General features: G+C 34.1%; 1 protein-coding gene across 2 annotated transcripts in view; it reads left to right on the top strand.

The window, feature by feature from the left end:
- Nucleotides 1–1,417: 1,417 nt before the first annotated feature.
- The window catches only part of LOC137650949 (arylsulfatase B-like), a 30,673-nt gene continuing 14,479 nt past the window's right edge, over nt 1,418–17,611 (top strand). Inside the window, exons 1-7 of one of the 2 annotated variants that reach the window (XM_068384093.1) lie at nt 1,418–1,475; nt 4,393–4,538; nt 5,305–5,468; nt 7,499–7,602; nt 10,574–10,704; nt 11,026–11,099; nt 13,996–14,161. In XM_068384093.1, the coding sequence (XP_068240194.1) occupies nt 4,403–4,538; nt 5,305–5,468; nt 7,499–7,602; nt 10,574–10,704; nt 11,026–11,099; nt 13,996–14,161 (775 nt within the window). In that variant the 5' untranslated portion in view covers nt 1,418–1,475; nt 4,393–4,402. Of the gene's footprint in view, nt 1,476–4,392; nt 4,539–5,304; nt 5,469–7,498; nt 7,603–10,573; nt 10,705–11,025; nt 11,100–13,995; nt 14,162–17,611 lie in introns of those variants that run through there. The other variant, XM_068384097.1, reaches the window with a different exon arrangement.

The raw sequence follows: 17,611 nt of genomic DNA, 5'->3' as shown, positions 1-17,611 counted from the left end.
TTTCTTGAAAATAAAACAATAATAGCCTGTTCTTGAAAATAAAACAATAATAGCCTTTTATTTAAATCAAAACCATAATAGCTTGTTCTTTAAAATAAAATCATAATAGCCTGTTCTTGAAAATATTACAATAATAGCCTGTTCTTGAAAATAAAACAATAATAGCCTTTTCTTGAAAATAAAACAATAATAGTTTTTTCTTGAAAATATAATATAAATATCCTTTTCTTGAAAATAAAACAATAATAGCCTTTTCTTGAAAATAAAACCATAATAGCCTTGTCTTGAAAATATTACAATAATAGCCTGTTCTTAAAAATAAAACAATAATAGCCTGTTCTTGAAAATATTACAATAATAGCCTGTTCTTGAAAATAAAACAATAATAGCCTATTTTGAAAATAAAACGATAATAGCCTGTTTTGAAAATAAAACAATAATAGCCAGTTTTGAAAACAAAACAATAATAGCCTGTTTTGAAAATAAAACCATAATAGCCTGTTCTTGAAAATAAATCCATAATAGCCTGTTCTTGAAAATATTACAATAATAGCCTGTTCTTGAAAATAAAACAATAATACCATTTTCTTTAAAATAAAACAATAATAGCCTTTTCTTGAAAATAAAACAATAATAGCCTTTTCTTGAAAATAAAACAATAATAGCCTTTTCTTGAAAATATAATATAAACAACCTTTTCTTGAAAATAAAACCATAATAGCCGTTCCTTGAAAATAAAACCATAATAGCCTGTTCTTGAAAATATTACAATAATAGCCTGTTCTTGAAAATAAAACAATAATAGCCTATTTTGAAAATAAAACAATAATAGCCTGTTTTGAAAATAAAACAATAATAGCCTGTTTTGAAAATAAAACATTAATAGCCCTTTCTTAAAAATAAAACAATAATAACCTTTTCTTGAAAATAAAATCATTATAGCCTGTTCTTGAAAATATTACAATAATAGCCTGTTCTTGAAAATAAAACAATATTAGCCTGTTTTAAAAAAAATAACCCATTCTTGAAAATAAAACAATAATAGCAATTTCTTCAAAATAAAACTATTACAGTTTTTTCTTCAAAATAAAACAATAACACTCTCTTCTTGGAAATGAAACAATAACAGTATTTTGCTCAAAATAAAACAATAATAGCATATACTTGCAATTACCGTAGTGAATAAAACTGATAGACTGTACAGAATCTCCTCAACTTAAAAACTTACTTAGTTCCAAGAGGCTGCTTCCATGTATCTATTATGTTGCAATTATCATATTAATTTCACACAGAGAAAACATATTCAAGGCCTACCGAGACCTACCAACTGTAATCGAATATGTCTAGCCCCTCGGCTCTTGCTCAGCGAAGCAGAGAACTGGGGTAGCCTAGTGCTTCAGTCTGCTGCTTCAGTCTACTTAGTTCTTGAGCAGATTTGATACAGCATGGTGAAGAGGTGGTATATTTGAGCAAAGGTAAGTCGTAGCTTATGATAATGTTGATGTGTGATTTTCTTTCTCTCTCTCTCTCTCTCTCTCTCTCTCTCTCTCTCTCTCTCTCTCTCTGGCATGCAGACAAACACAGACACAGGCACATAAAGTATGTGTATATATATATATATATATATATATATATATATATATATATATATATATATATATATATATATATACACGCACACATATATATCTATCTATCTATCTATATATATATATATATATATATATATATATATATATATATATATATATATACACGCACACACACACATATATATATATATATATCATATATATATACTGTGTATATATAGGCTATATCTACTACTATATGCATATATACGAGTATATATATATATATATATATATATATATATATATATACATACATACATATATATACATATATATACTGTATATATATATATATATATATATATATATATATATATATATATATATATATATATATATATATATATAATTTGTGTGTGTGTATTATAACCTCAAAATGAAAAGTGTAAATACAGACTGAAGTCAGCCCATTCACCATCTCATCATCAACCACTTCCACAAATCCTTCCTATGGAAAAGCAAGTCATTCACTGAAGCCACAAAGAAACTGATGACTTCCTTCCACAAAACTTTCCAATTTTCATAGACAATTTTGGTGTCAGATATCAGGCAAAGGTGATGTTGAGGTATTACTACATTGGATCCTTCTCTTTGGTTACGGTTCACTTTCCATTTTGCCTACACGTACACCGAATAATCTGGCCTATTCTTTACAGATTCTCTTCTATCCTCATACACCTGACAACACTGAGATTACCAACCAATTCTTCTTCACACAAGGGGTTAACCACTGCATTGTAATTGTTGAGTGGCTACATTCCTCTTAGTAAGGGTAGAAGAGACTCTTTAGCTATGGTAAGCAGCTCTTCTAGGAGAAGGACACTCCAAAATCAAACCATTGTTCTCTAGTCTTGGGTAGTGCCATAGCCTCTGTCCATGGTCTTCCACTGTCTTGGGTTAGAGTTCTCTTGCTTGAGGGTACACTCGGGCACACTATTCTACCTAATTTCTCTTCCTTTTGTTTTGTTAAAGTTTTTATAGTTTTTATAGGAAATATTTATTATAATGTTGTTACTGTCCTTAAAATATTTTATTTTTCCTTATTTCCTTTCTTCGCTGGGCTATTTTCACTGTTAGGGCCCCTGGGCTCAGGCACCCTGCTTTTGCAACTAGGTTTATAGCTTAGCAAGTAATAATAATAATAATAATAATAATGATGATGATGATGATGTAAATGGTCAGTCATAAAATGACATTAGAAAATGCATTATATGGACCCACATACAAGCAAGATATATCCTCTGTGCAAGTAGCTACTGAAAATGGGAGTTTCTGCCAATTTTACTCCAGATAATGCTGAACTGAGTGTTCTTGCTGGTTCGAAATTTGTCATAGAGAAAAGAGGTAGATTGTATTTTGTGAATTATAAGTTTTAGCAAATTTTATGAAGTGCATTGACAGTGGTGAATGATTCTTAGCAAGATTATGGTCAGCATGAATGGATCTTAGGGTTGCTGTTGATATCAGAAGAACAATTATAGGTTTAAAGGTCGCTCTTGAGTAGCAGAGGCAAGGAACAGTGACATTGCTTTACCAATCGGGATAATGCCTTAAAGACTGACCATCCCAAAGGCCACTCATGAATGGCAGAAGAAAGGGACAGTGACATTGCCCTAGCAAGTAGAACAATGCCCCATAGAGACTGACCATATACAGTATATTGATCAGCGCCCGAGCCCGCTCTCCATTCAAGCTAGGACCAGGGAAGGCCACGCAAAGGCTGCTGATAATTCAGCAGGTATACCTATAGGTCTCCATCCAAGCTAGGATCATAGAGGTTCAGCCAAAGTGTGATGATGACTCAGCAGATAGAACTATAGGTCTCCATCCAAGCTAGGACCAAAGAGAACCAGGCAAAGGCTAATGATGACTCAGCAGGTAGACCTATAGGTCTCCATCTAAGTTAGGACCAGGGAGGGCCAGGCAAAAGATGATGATGACTCAGTAGGTAGAACTATAGGTTTCCATCATAGCTAGGACCAGGGAGCCCCAGGCATAGGCCGCTGATGACTCATCAGGTAGACCTATAGGTCTCCATCCAAGGTAGGACCTGGGACTGCCAGGCAATGGCTGCTGACTCAGCAGGTAGACCTATAGGTCTCCATCCAAGATAGGACCATGGAAGGCCAGGCAAAGGCTGATGATGACTCACCAGATAGAACTATAGGTCTCCATCCAAGCTAGGACCAGGGAGAGCCAGCCAAAGGATGCTGATGACTCAGCAGGTAGACCTACAGGCTCCCCAACCCACCATCCTTAGCTCACAAGAATAGTGAGGTCGCAGCGACCAAAGGAACCAACGAGTTTGAGCGGGACTTGAACCCCTGTCTGGGATCATCAGTCAGGGACTTTACCAAATAGGCCACCACAACCCTATTGTATTGTAGCAGGGTGCATAGGGTCTTAACAGAGAGACGGGCTGAACATGACTGGTTTATTAAGGCAACATCACGGAGCTTATATACAAACGGTTGAGGATAACAACGGCATAAAAACTTTAACAATATGAAACATGCAATGGCAAGCTTAAGAAGGTCTTTCTAATATAATATATATATATATATATATATATAGAGAGAGAGAGAGAGAGAGAGAGAGAGAGAGAGAGAGAGAGAGAGAGAGAGAGAGAGAGAGAGAGAGCAATCACGTTCTCACTACGGATTATACCTAACTTTAATTGATCAATTACAGAAAAAAAGTTACAAGTATAAACGATGTAAAATAAATAGTTGTTTATAATAATGTTTATTTTTTTCAGATATTCAGCTATGGGTCACTTGAACTGCAAGACTTTGCTTTACTTGACAGCTATAATCTTTTTCACGAGCAACGCCACATCGATGTCAACCGAACAAATAGCAAAAAGGAAACCACACATAATTCTCATTGTCGCAGATGATTTGGGTAAGTTAATCTTGAGGGTGTTTTCTTTTTTCCCTTCTTGAACATGTAAACGAAGATTCAAAAATACGTTATATCATCATCATCTCCTACGCATACTGACGCAAAGGGCCTCCGTTAGATTTCGCCAGTCGTCTATATCTTGAGCTTTTAATTCAATACTCCTCCATTCATCATCTTCTACTTCGCGCTTCATAGTCCTTAGCCATGTAGGCCTGAGTCTTCCAATTCTTCTTGTGCCCTCCTTCTTCTTCTTCTTCTTCTTCTTCTCCTTCTTCTTCTGTGGAGCCCGTTTGAAAGTTTGGTGAACTAATCTCTCTTAGCGAGTGCGAAAAGCATGGCCAAACCATCTCCATCTACCCCTCATCATGGTCTCATCAACATATGGCACTCAAATAATCCCTCTTATAGTTTCACTTCTAATCCTGTACTGCAATTCAACTCCCAATATCCTTCTGAGGGATTTGTTCTCAAATCTACTAAATCTATTTGAGATAGTTTCATTGTCATAGAGTAACACCGATCTCACTAAACTGATATATAGTCTGATTTTTATATGTAATTTCAGGCGATTTGATTTTCAAATTTTACTTAACCTAGCCATAGTCTGAATTCTTTTTTTTTTTAATCTTTCGCTAAAACTTTAATTCTAACCACCCTGTATTGGAGATCATAGTTCCTAAACACTTAAATAACATTACTTAAGCAAATTTATATAACATCATCCAGTCACGACCTTATGGAATTTTTCCATGAAATGTCTTTCCAGGGTGGAACGACGTCTCCTGGAACAACCCAGAAGTTGTTATGCCTAATTTGCAAGACCTGGCCATCAATGGGATCATACTGAATAATTCTTACGTTCAGCCAACTTGTACACCCACGCGAGCTGCCCTCATGACTGGAATATACCCATTCAAAATGGGACTCCAGGTAAAAAGTTGGATAAGACATTGACAAATGGTAGTAGGTTGGCTAGGGCACCAGCCACCCGTTGAGATACTACCGCTCGAGTTATGGGATCCTTTGACTGGCCAAACGGTACTACATTGGATCCTTCTCTCTGGCTACGGATCATTTTCTCTTTGCCTACATATACACAGAGTAGTCTGGCCTATTATTATTATTATTATTATTATTATTATTATTACTTGGTAAGCTGCAACCTTAGTTGGAAAAGCAAGATGTTCAAGATGCTATAAGCCCAGGGGCTCCAACAGGGAAAATAGCTCGTTGAGGAAAAGAAACAATGAAAATGAAAATATTTTAAGAAGAGCAACAAGATTAAAATAAATATCTCCTATATAAACAATAGAAACTTTAACAAACCAAGAGGAAGAGAAATAAGATAGAATAGTGTGCTCAAGTGCTAGAGAGTTATGGGGTCCGTTGGCTGGCCAAACAGTACTACATTGGATTCTTTTCTCTGGTTACGGTTCATTTTCCCTTTGCCTACATATACACAGAATAGTCTGGCCCATTCTTTACATATTCTTCTCTGTCCTCATACACATAACAACAACGAGATTACCAAACAATTCTTCTTCTCTCAAGGGGCTAACTACTGGACTGTAATTGTTCAGTGACCACTTTCCTCTTGGTAAGGGTAGAAGAGACTCTTTAGCTATGGTAAGCAGATCTTCTAGGAGAAGGACACTCCAAAATTAAACCATTGTTCTCTAGTCTTGGGTAGTGCCATAGCCTCTGTACCATGGTCTTCCACTGTCTTGGGTTAGAGTTTTCCTTGCTTGAGGGTACACTGGAGCACATTATTCTATCTAATTCCTCTTCCTTTAGTTTTGTTAAAGTTTTTATAGCTTAAATACGAAATATTTGTTTTAATGTTACAGTTTTTAGAATATTTTATTTTTCCTGTTTCCTTTCCTCACTGGGCTATTTTCCCTGATGGGGCACCTGTGCTTATAGCATCCTGCTTTTCCAACTAGGGTTGTAGCTTAGGGTTGCAGCTTAGCAAGTAATAGTAATAATAATATAATTACTTCTATTGTTATTATTGACAGCCACTTCAACACCATTAAACTTTGCACTGTTTTCTCTACTCTACACTGATAGAAACTGGCCAAAATACAGTTCTTTAAAATCCTCAAGATCTTCAGTACAGGTAAAACTCTAAATAAATCAATATAATTAGAGGAAGTCCTCAAATTATAAACTAAATAGGTTCCAAGCTGTTTGTAAGTCGAATTATATTTTGGCTTACTTTAGTTCTAACCTGATCCCCATGCTTACGATTTACAGTTACTACAAATAGATGGGTTTCAGATGAAATGATTAGGAAGTAATTGAAAATGATGTTTTGCTTACAGTATTAAATATAATATTGTTTTATTACAGTATTTCTTTATCTTATTACAGTATACAAATATGAAATCTATGATTTCAGTTGGATTGGTATTTGTATCTCCAAATATTTTATTATTTTAGTTGGAATTGTGTTTCTATCTCCAAGTGTTTATAAGTCGAATGTTTTAAATTGAGAGCTTTATGTATTCTAAGGTTTCTTATATTCAGTTGTTTTATAATTCATTATGACAAAGCTGATAATGATTATCATCATTATCATCAATATAATAGTTATTGATCCCAGTGTTTGCAAGTCGAATGCTTGCAAGTTAAGAACTCAATATATCCTAAGGTTTCTTACATTCAATGGCTTTATAATTCATTATGATGAAGCTGATAATGATTATAATTATCATCAATATAATAGTTATCATTGATCCAAGTCTTTGTAAGTCGAATGTTTGAAAGTTGAGAGCTTAATATATCTTAAGGTTTCTTTCATTCATTGGTTTTATAATTCATTATGATTAAACTGATAATGATTATCATTATCACTAATATAACAGCTATCATTCATCTATGAATTTCATTATGATTAAGCTGGTAATGATCATTATCACTAGTATAATAGCTATCATTGATCATCTATGACTTTACAGAAGGGTGTCATCAGACCAACAGAGCCAAGAGGTGTACCACTACGAGCCAAGATGCTGCCCCGTTTCTTGAAAAATGTTGGCTATGAGACTCATGGCATTGGAAAGTAAGAACAATCTTTGTTATCACAGAAATTGCAAAATCAAGAATAGCTTTATATCAATTGATATAATTGCGAAATAATAAAAATGAAAGAGGATAGTCTTGGATAAGAAATTAATTAACTGGTAATCTTGGTGATAAAATGAAAAGAACGTATGAGAATTAATTTATATTAAATACAGTTATATTTAAAAAACCTACTTATAAATACTTTCACCCACTTTCAATAAATCATATATATATATATATATATATATATATATATATATATATATATATATATATATAAATATATATTTACATATTTATATATATATACATATATATATATAAATATATATTTACATATATATACGGTATATATATACATACATATGTATACATATGTATACAATATATATATATATATATATATATAAATATATATATACATATATATATATATATATGTGTGTGTGTGTGTATATGTATATACAGTATACATACACACACACACACACATATATATATATATATATATATATATACATATATATATATATATATATATATATATATATATATATATATATACATATATATATATATATATATATATGTGTGTGTATATATATATATATATATATATATATATATATATATATATGTATGTATCCAAATAAGCCATATATTTTAGCTACATTATTGTCTAGATACTCTTAACGACCTCGGGATCAGAGCCCCAGGCGAAATCACACAAAGACAAGAGCTTGTGACCGGCCGGGAATCGAACCCTGGTCCACCAAGCTAGTAGAGACAGTGATTACCACTTGGCCACGAAGAAAGATCCACCTTTCTTGGTGGCCAAGTGGTAGTCACTGTCTCTACAAGCTTGCCGGACCAGGGTTCGATTCCCGGCCGGTCACTGCCACTTGGCCACGAAGAAAGATCCACCTTTCTTGGTGGCCAAGTGGTAGTCACTGTCTCTACAAGCTTGCCGGACCAGGGTTCGATTCCCGGCCGGTCACTGCCACTTGGCCACGAAGAAAGATCCACCTTTCTTGGTGGCCAAGTGGTAGTCACTGTCTCTACAAGCTTGCAGAACCAGGGTTCGATTCCCGGCCGGTCACAAGCTCTTGTCTTTGTGTGAATTCGCCTGGGGCTCTGATCCCGAGGTCGTTAAGAGAATCCAGACATTAATGTAGCAAAAATATATGGCTTATTTGAATATGAAAAACATGTCTACATGTGCAAAAATTTATCATAAATGTATATATGTATATATATATACATATATATATATATATAATATATATATATATATATATATATATATATATATATATATATTATCAGCAAATCATTGTATTACGTGTTACGATATAACTGCCAATCAGCCAAAAAAAAGTGAAAGTAAACAACTAGGACAGATAACTTTAGTGTCCGTGGGGATAATATATTAGGAAACAGTTAGGAGGAAAAGACTAAGGAATATAAATTGAAGGAATAGAAGTATAGAAATTCATCTTCAAATTGGCAAGATAATAACCAAGATATGTCACAATGTGAGCAGGGTTAAAAGATACAATTGTGAAGTCTTATTTATATTAAAAAAAAAGAAAAAAAAAACTGATGGTTAAGAAGTTTTCAATGAGAGAGATACATTCTTGATTCAGCTGTTGAAAATATTGATTGTATCTAAGTGATTCAGAAAGAGTTCGATCTCATGCAGGGCAATTTGTGTTAGGTTCTATATACTGTAATTAATTGCACTTTATTTTACTGAGGCAGTGAATTAAATATTTATCTTCTAATCTAACTTTTAACTTGATTATAACCTTTCTGTATCTTCCTATACTCAATGCAATGAAAAGTAACCGATAGGGGTGTACGCTTGGTTTTAAAAGAATTCTCCCACTGTTGCCACATCACAGATCACAGGCACGCCTTCTTTCTCCAACCCCGGTCACCCTCCTTACCCTCTGTCTTTCTTACTCTCTTTCTGTTTGTATATAATTTTGTGTATTTCCAAAATTGTGTCCAAAACTACTTCAACTTTTGTTCCACACCACCACTGAAGTAAAATTCAGGTCATGTTTTTTGGACAAATGTTCCCATTAACCTATGCATGGCATATGAGCAGGGCCCTCCCACACTTATTTTCTAGAAGTTGCTGCTATACACACACAGTGACACTCACAGTCTGGCTATGAATAAAAGAAAATACATAAGGAAGAAGAGGGGGAGCTAGATTGTACGTTAATGACTCTATGAACCAGATCTTACAGTGAGAAGGATGTGTTAGCTCAGAGAAGCAATGTCATTTGGGTTAAAGAAGGGTAAAAATGTAAGGGAAATAGGTAATAAATTAATGAGCGGGAAGGTTTCTAACAATGCGAGTGTAATGTATGATATTCTGTAGAGGAGAGGAGATGGAACTGGTGTATTCTGGGCCTGGAGGTATAATGATGGTGAGCAACAGCAAGTTCAAGAGAATGTGCAGTGAAGGATGCACAGTCCTAGGCTGTTGATAAGGAATAAAAGATAAATGGAAAAGAAAACTGATTACAATAAAAGGAAAAAGTGAGCCCAAGTGGGTTGGTCGGTTGGAGTTGCATGAAGGAAGGGTTTGGGGGATGAGGGAGGTGGATGACAGGAAAGGGGTGTGAGAGGGGGAGAGGGAAGGCACACCTCAGTGACAATAATAGTGAATGATAGTGAAAATATCTGCTATAAAAGCAGTGATATAAGTATATGTACGAGCTTGCGTTAAAAGGGATAAGCAGAGAGAATTGGTGATAAATCGCAGAAGGACAATAAGAGATAAATTGAGAGTAAGGAAATCACAACAGGATAATAAGAGAGAGGGGTTGTCAAACTGGCCGGTGAACTGTAGAGATATGGCAACACTGGGGAAATCCACCACCAAGTGTCCTCCCCTATCAGTCATTTTTCGCTGCTTGAGTATAAGCACTGGACATTTCTCTGTTCCCTAGATGGCACCTGGGATTCTGTTCGTGGGATTACACCCCTTTGAAAAGGGGTTTCGATACCTTTTATGGATTCTACACGGGGGCTTCGGATTACTATACACACAAGCGAGCTATATCAAACGAGTCTAAAAAAGGTGGGAAAATAACTACATCAAGTAGTATGTATAAACACGTATTAGATTTCTCCCTTTCAATATTGTATGTAATAGCTAAATAATTTAGCTACACATAAATAGATATCAATAATTTCAGTTAATTGTAATTTATATCTCAAATTCCAATAAATAATTTAGTTATAGATAAATAAAGTTAATAATACTTTCAGTTAATTGTAATTCATTTCTCGAATTCAAATAATTCTTTGCATTAATTTCACTATAGATATTTTACAACAAAATAAGGAATTGCTTTAAAAAACTAACATATGTTTTTCATTTTGATTACCATCACCACAGAAAAGCCGAAGGAATATCTGGACTTGAGAAATAACACAGAATCCGACGACACAAAAGAGGGACATTACTCCACTGTGAGTATTAAAACCATTTAATTAATTCTACGATTATGAGCTCTGTTATTATTATTATTATTATTATTACTTGCTAAGCTATAACCCTAGTTGGAAAAGCAGGATGCTATAAGCCCAGGGGCCCCAACAGGGAAAATAGCCCAGTGAGGAAAGGAAATAAAGAAAAATAAAATATTCTAAGTATAGTAACAACATTAAAATAAATATTTCCTATAAAAACTGTAAAAACTTTAACAAAACAAGAGGAAGAGAGACTAGATAGAAGTGTGCCTGAGTGTATCCTCAAGCAAGAGAACTCTAACCCAAGGTAGTGGAAGACCATGGTACAGAGGATATGGCACTACCTAAGACTAGAGAACAATGGTTTGATTTTGGAGTGTCCTTCTCCTAGAAGAGCTGCTTACCATAGCTGAAGAGTCTCTTCTACCCTTACCTAGAAGAAAGTAGCCACTGAACAATTACAGTGCGGTAGTTAACCACTTGGGTGAAGAAGAATTGTTAATGCAGTTACACTCGTTTGTAGCCCAATGCTAAAAACTAACACTTAAAACTTATATTGTTTACACTAGCGGGAACTGGAAATCAGGGTTGCCAGGTTTTCTAAATGAGAAAAGGCTAACTTCTGACCAACAACAGCTTTAAAAGGCCAACCCAACCCATTAATAGAAAAAGGCCAAAATGTAGCATCTAAGGCCAACCTATTTCAAAAAGGCCAAATTTTAAATTTATGGCCTGAAAAAGGAAAATTTCACGTTTTTGGCCTTAAAAAGGCCAACCTGGCAACCCTGACTGGAATGTAGTAACCTTTCTTTGTGAGGTGGTGTTTTGTATTAGCCCAGTTCAACGCCAGTGTCCAAGATATGAACATTAGTTTTGGCAATTATCCGGAAGGAATGTAAATATTTGAACTATTGTAATGGCGATTGAGCGTTGAATTACAGAAGGAAACTCTGAGACACAGTACTCTAGAAGTTTTATTCCACCTGTGACCAAGTTGTGGAATGATCTCTCTAAACGGGTAGTTCAATCAGTAGAGCTTCAAAAGTTCAAACTCGCAGCAAATATTTTTATGTTGAACAGGATTGCATAAGTCCTTTCATATTTTATAAATTAAATATGTTTTAATGTTGTTAATGTTTTTAAAGTATTTTATTTTAATCTTCATTACTTCTTGTATCGTTTATTTATTTCCTTATTTCTTTTCCTCACTAGGCTATTTTTCCTTGTTGGAGCCCTTGGGCTCATAGCATCTTGCTTTTCGAACTAGGGTTGTAGTTTAGCTAGTAATAATAATAATAATGATAATAATAATAATAATAATAATAATAATAATAATAATATTTTTTTATTCGTTTATATCCAGTAGTATAGCATATATACATACTACAAGCTTCATATACAATAGGATTATCACACTTCAGTATTATTAATCAAATAAATGTCAGTCTCATTAGTAGTGAAGCTATTTCATTCTACCAAGCAGGATGCAAAACGAATCAGGGAAAACACTAAGGGTGCACATTTCCAAAGTTTAGTTTATTAAACATCACTTGCTTAAAGCATATAATCTACATTGTATTGTCTACCAATCTAATATCCTGCTTCCCTATGTAATTTCCAAGGAAGTACAGTTGGACACATGAATTCTTGGTACAGCTCGCTCTGATAAATTGAACACTGTGAAACCGGTATTGCACGGCCAGGATTGCCAGTTTTTCTAAATGAGAAAAGGCCAACTTATTACCAAACACAGCTTTAGAAGGCCAACCCATTATTAGAAAAAAGCCAAAAATATAGTATTTAAAGTCCATCTTTTTTCATGATATTACTCAAGGCCAATTAATTTAAAAAAAGGTCAAATTTGAGATTTTTTGGCCTGAAAAAAGTGCCAACCTGGCAACCCTGTGCATGGCGATTATCCAAACACATAACGAAGGATAGAGATACTGTTACCATATTCTTAGATCCAAAAATCCCCAAAGAAGGATGGAAATACAACGTAATCATGAGCTAAAATATAAATAGAAAAACCATGAGTACTTTTGTTCAGTACTGATTTGTTTTTCTATTCATGGTGTAGCATATCAAACCATTGTTCTCTAGTCTTGGAGAGTGCCATAGCCTCTGTACCATGTTCTTCCACTGTCTTGGGTTAGAGTTCTCTTGCTTGAGGGTACACTCGGGCACACTGTTCTGTCTCTTTTTTTTCTTTCTCTTATATTGTTAAAGTTTCTATAGTTTATATAGGAGATATTTATTTTAATGTTATTTCTATCCTTAAGAATTTTATTTTTCCTTGTTTCCTTTCCTCACTGAGCTATTTTCCCTGTTGGAGCCCCTGGGCTCATAGCATCTCTCTTTTCCAACTAGGGTTGTAGCTTAACAAGCAATAATAATAATAATAATATATATATATATATATATATATATATATATATATATACATATACATACATATATATATATATATATATATATATATACATATACATACATATATATATATATATATATACATACATATATATATATATACATATACATACATATATATATATATATATATACATACATATATATATATATATATATATATATATATATATATATATATATATATATGTATATATATATGCATCATTCCTCATAAAAAAGAACAATGATATTCTGAAAAGAACGCTGGTTTAACATGAGCATCTGGCAACACCGGGCAGAGGTGGGCGGGGCTACGCAAAGGAACTCCCAACTCAGGAAGCGTGTGACAGGCTGCACTCCCTCAGAGCGAGATGTGCCAGTAATTACTGTATCCAACTGTATATCCAATTTTAGCTTGATTCATTCTAATATAAAGAAGTACCTATGGGGGTATTTTAATGTTCTCATTCCTATCTTTCAGCACCTCTTTGGCTCAGTAGCGGAAGAAATCGTGAGATCACGTGACCCAGAGGATCCAATGTTCTTGTACCTGTCTTTTCAAAGCGTCCATTCGCCCTTACAAGTGCCTCGGAATTATTCGGACATCTATAGCAACATCAAGGACCACAACCGAAGACTGTATCTAGGTGAGTTATAGATTGATATGAGGCATATTACTTTTGTTACCTTTATTATTATTATTATTATTATTATTATTATTATTATTATTATTATTATTACTTGCTAAGCTACAACCCTAGTTGGAAAAGCAAGATGCTATAAGCCCAGGGGCCCCAACAGGGAAAATGGCCCAGTGAGGAAAGGAAACACGGAAAAAATAAAACATTTAAAGAACAGTAACAACATTAAAATAAATATTTCCTATATAAACTATGAAAACTTTAACAAAAATAAGAAGAAGAGAAATGAGATAGAATAGTGTGCCCGAGTGTACCCTCAAGCAAGAGAACTCTAACCCAAGACAGTGGAAGACCATGGTACAGAGGCTATGGTCATATATGTCCCATCCCACTTACACATAAGGACGGTGAGCGACACCAGGTCAAGAGAATGAGCGGAGAAGGAGGTACAGTTGGCTTCATCAATTCTGGTACGCTAAATAGGAAGGAAAGATGTCAGTGTACCGGAATTAATGAAGCCAACTGTACAAGCCTAGGCTGGTGTGAAGGGATAAAATTCAAAAGAAAAAGTAACAATAGTCTATGATAATATATGCTAACTGTTTGAACCTAATATGTAATAAAATAATAAAGTTCCATACACGCTCATACACTGTAATGCTATAGCTCTCTCTCTCTCTCTCTCTCTCTCTCTCTCTCTCTCTCTCTCTCTCTCTCTCTCTCTCTCCTGCACTGATAATAGAAAAACCTCTTTAAGCTGGCCATAGCATGTTTCACATTGTTTGAGTTTTTGTGCCATTGTTACTCTCAGCTGTTTGTATATAAGCCCGTTATCTTGTTGAATAAACTTACATTCATCTCTACCATACACAGAAGAATAAAACATTCACATTCTTCTCAAAGTCTGGTAAGCTTTCCCAATATCTATAACCAAAACATCATAACATTTCATTGTTACCAAACTCTCATTTCTTATATTTTTCTTAGGCTAATCTTACTAACAGGCAGATGCGTACAGAGATAGATAGCAAGATGGGCAAACAAATCAAATTAAAACAAAAAATGGCCTCGTAATGAGATGTACAAAGTAATATATCATTAGAAAATTTGCTTTTGGGTGATTTATTATGCTAATCTTACTAACAGACTGATGCACACAAAGACAGATAGCAAAACAGGCAAGCAAATCATATAAAAACATGGCCACTTGATGAGATGTACAAAGTAATATATCATTAGAGAATTTGATTTTGGGTGATTTATCAAATAAAAAAATTACCACATAAAGATATGTACAAAGTAATATATCATTACTGAACTTGATTTTTGGATAACTTAGTGACATATCTATTATTTTCTGCTTAAAACAAGTGTCTTTAATTATTACAATGGACAGTTTTACTTCTCGTTACTTAACATTATACATTCTGACGTGTTCTTAACTCTTTGGTGTCCAACTTCACTCAGTTTTTTAATAAATACTGTTTTTAATCTTGAAAATACTAGTCGCCTATCCTGAATTATGCAGCAGTCCTTCAAAGTATGTCCTCTCTTTGTGATATTATTGCTATCCCATAAAAAAGTTTTATAGCCTTCAATGCCAAGAGTATATATATAAATCGGACCATTTATTTCAGAAGTTCTTCTACAAAAGGTTTAATATTTCACTTTATTGTTTAAAGCTGCATTGAGGACGTACTTCAAAAGTTCTAACCTTATGTTGAGAGTTTAAATATTCATTTCTTGGTGATTTATAAATACTGCATTGATTTGTTGTTGTTTACTTTTCTTTGATTCTGTTCTGTATTATCTAAGCTGAATAATTCTGTTCATGTAATAATTCTGTGTACACTCTTCAACTATTAGTTTAACTAGTTTGAACCTAGAGAGTTATGGGGTCTTTTGACTGGGCAGACGGTACTACATTGAATCCTTCTTTCTGGTTACGGTTCTTTCCCTTTGCCTACTCATACACCGAATAGTCTAGCCTTTTCTTTACAGATTCTCCTCTGTCCTCATACACATGACAACATTGAGATTACCAAACAATTCTTCTTTCACCCAAGGGGTTAACTACTGCAATGTAATTGTTCAGTGGCTACTTTCCTCTTGGTAAGGGTAGAGGAGACTTTAGCTATGGTAGGCAGCTCTTCTAGGAGAAGGACACTCCAAAATCAAACCACTGTTCTCTAGTCTTGGGTAGTGCCAATGCCTCTGTACCATGGTCTTCCACTGTCTTGGGTTAGAGTTTTCTTGCTTGAGGGTACACTCAGCCACACTATTCTATTTAATTTCTCTTCCTCTTGTTTTGTTAAATTATTTAAAGTTTATATATGAAATATTTATTTCAATGTTGTTACTGTCCTTAAAATATTTTATTTTTGCCTTGTTTCCTTCCCTCACAGGGCTATTTTCCCTTTTGGGGCCCCTGGGCTTATAGCATCCTGCTTTTCCAACTAGGGTTGTAGCTTAGCAATTAATATTAATAATAATAATAATTATTATTATTATTATTATTATTATTAATAATAATAATAATAATAATAATAATAATAATAATAATAATAACACCTCTATTCTCATAATTTCATAAAGCAAACAGGTTTCTTGTTTTTTACAACTGGTCTCTTTGGATTACTGTTCCAATAATAACATACATTAAAGGTTTAAAGGCTTCTCATGAATGGCAGAGGCAAGGGACAGTGACATTGCCCTAGTAAACAGGACAATTCCCTATATAATCAGAGCTCAAGCCCCTCTCCCCCCAAGCTAGGGCTCTGCAATGGCTGCTGACGACTAAGTGACTATGCCCTAACAAGCAGGACAATACCCTAGTGACTGACCATATATAAATATGATCAAAGCCCAAGGCACCTCTCCACCCAAGCTAGGACCAAGGTGGGTCCTGCAATGGCTGCTGAGAACACAACAGGAAGATCTATAGTCTCACACAAAACCTCTCATACTTAGCTCACATGGATGGCGAGGTTGCAGAAAATAAAGGAGCTAACGAGTTTGTATCGAACCCCAGTCTGGTGATCACCAGTCAGAGACGTTACCAATAGCCCATTCATCCATTATGCATTAACTAAATTCATTTCCAATTCGTTACAAAACATTGTTGATATATACTTAATGTTTTCACTTTCATTGCAACACTAAATCTAATTCTAAGTTCTAATTCTAAAACTAAAACTAATTCAAAGTTATTATTTATTTTCTTTAAAAATAACGTTTCTTCCATTTCATTTATTTCACTGCACCTAAGAATTTAATTTTTTTATCAGCAAGTTATTATTATTATTATTATTATTATTATTATTATTATTATTATTATTATTATCATTATTACTTGTTAAGCTACAACCCCAGTTGGAAAAGCAGGACGCTATAAGTCCAGGGGCTCCAACCGGGAAAATAGCCCAGTGAGGAAAGGAAACGAGGGAAAATAAAATA

Source organism: Palaemon carinicauda, chromosome 1, assembly GCF_036898095.1.
Source record: "Palaemon carinicauda isolate YSFRI2023 chromosome 1, ASM3689809v2, whole genome shotgun sequence".
Taxonomy (NCBI): Eukaryota; Metazoa; Arthropoda; class Malacostraca; order Decapoda; family Palaemonidae; genus Palaemon; species Palaemon carinicauda.
Note: the sequence above shows the minus strand (reverse complement) of the source record. Positions and strands in the feature narration are given on the sequence as shown.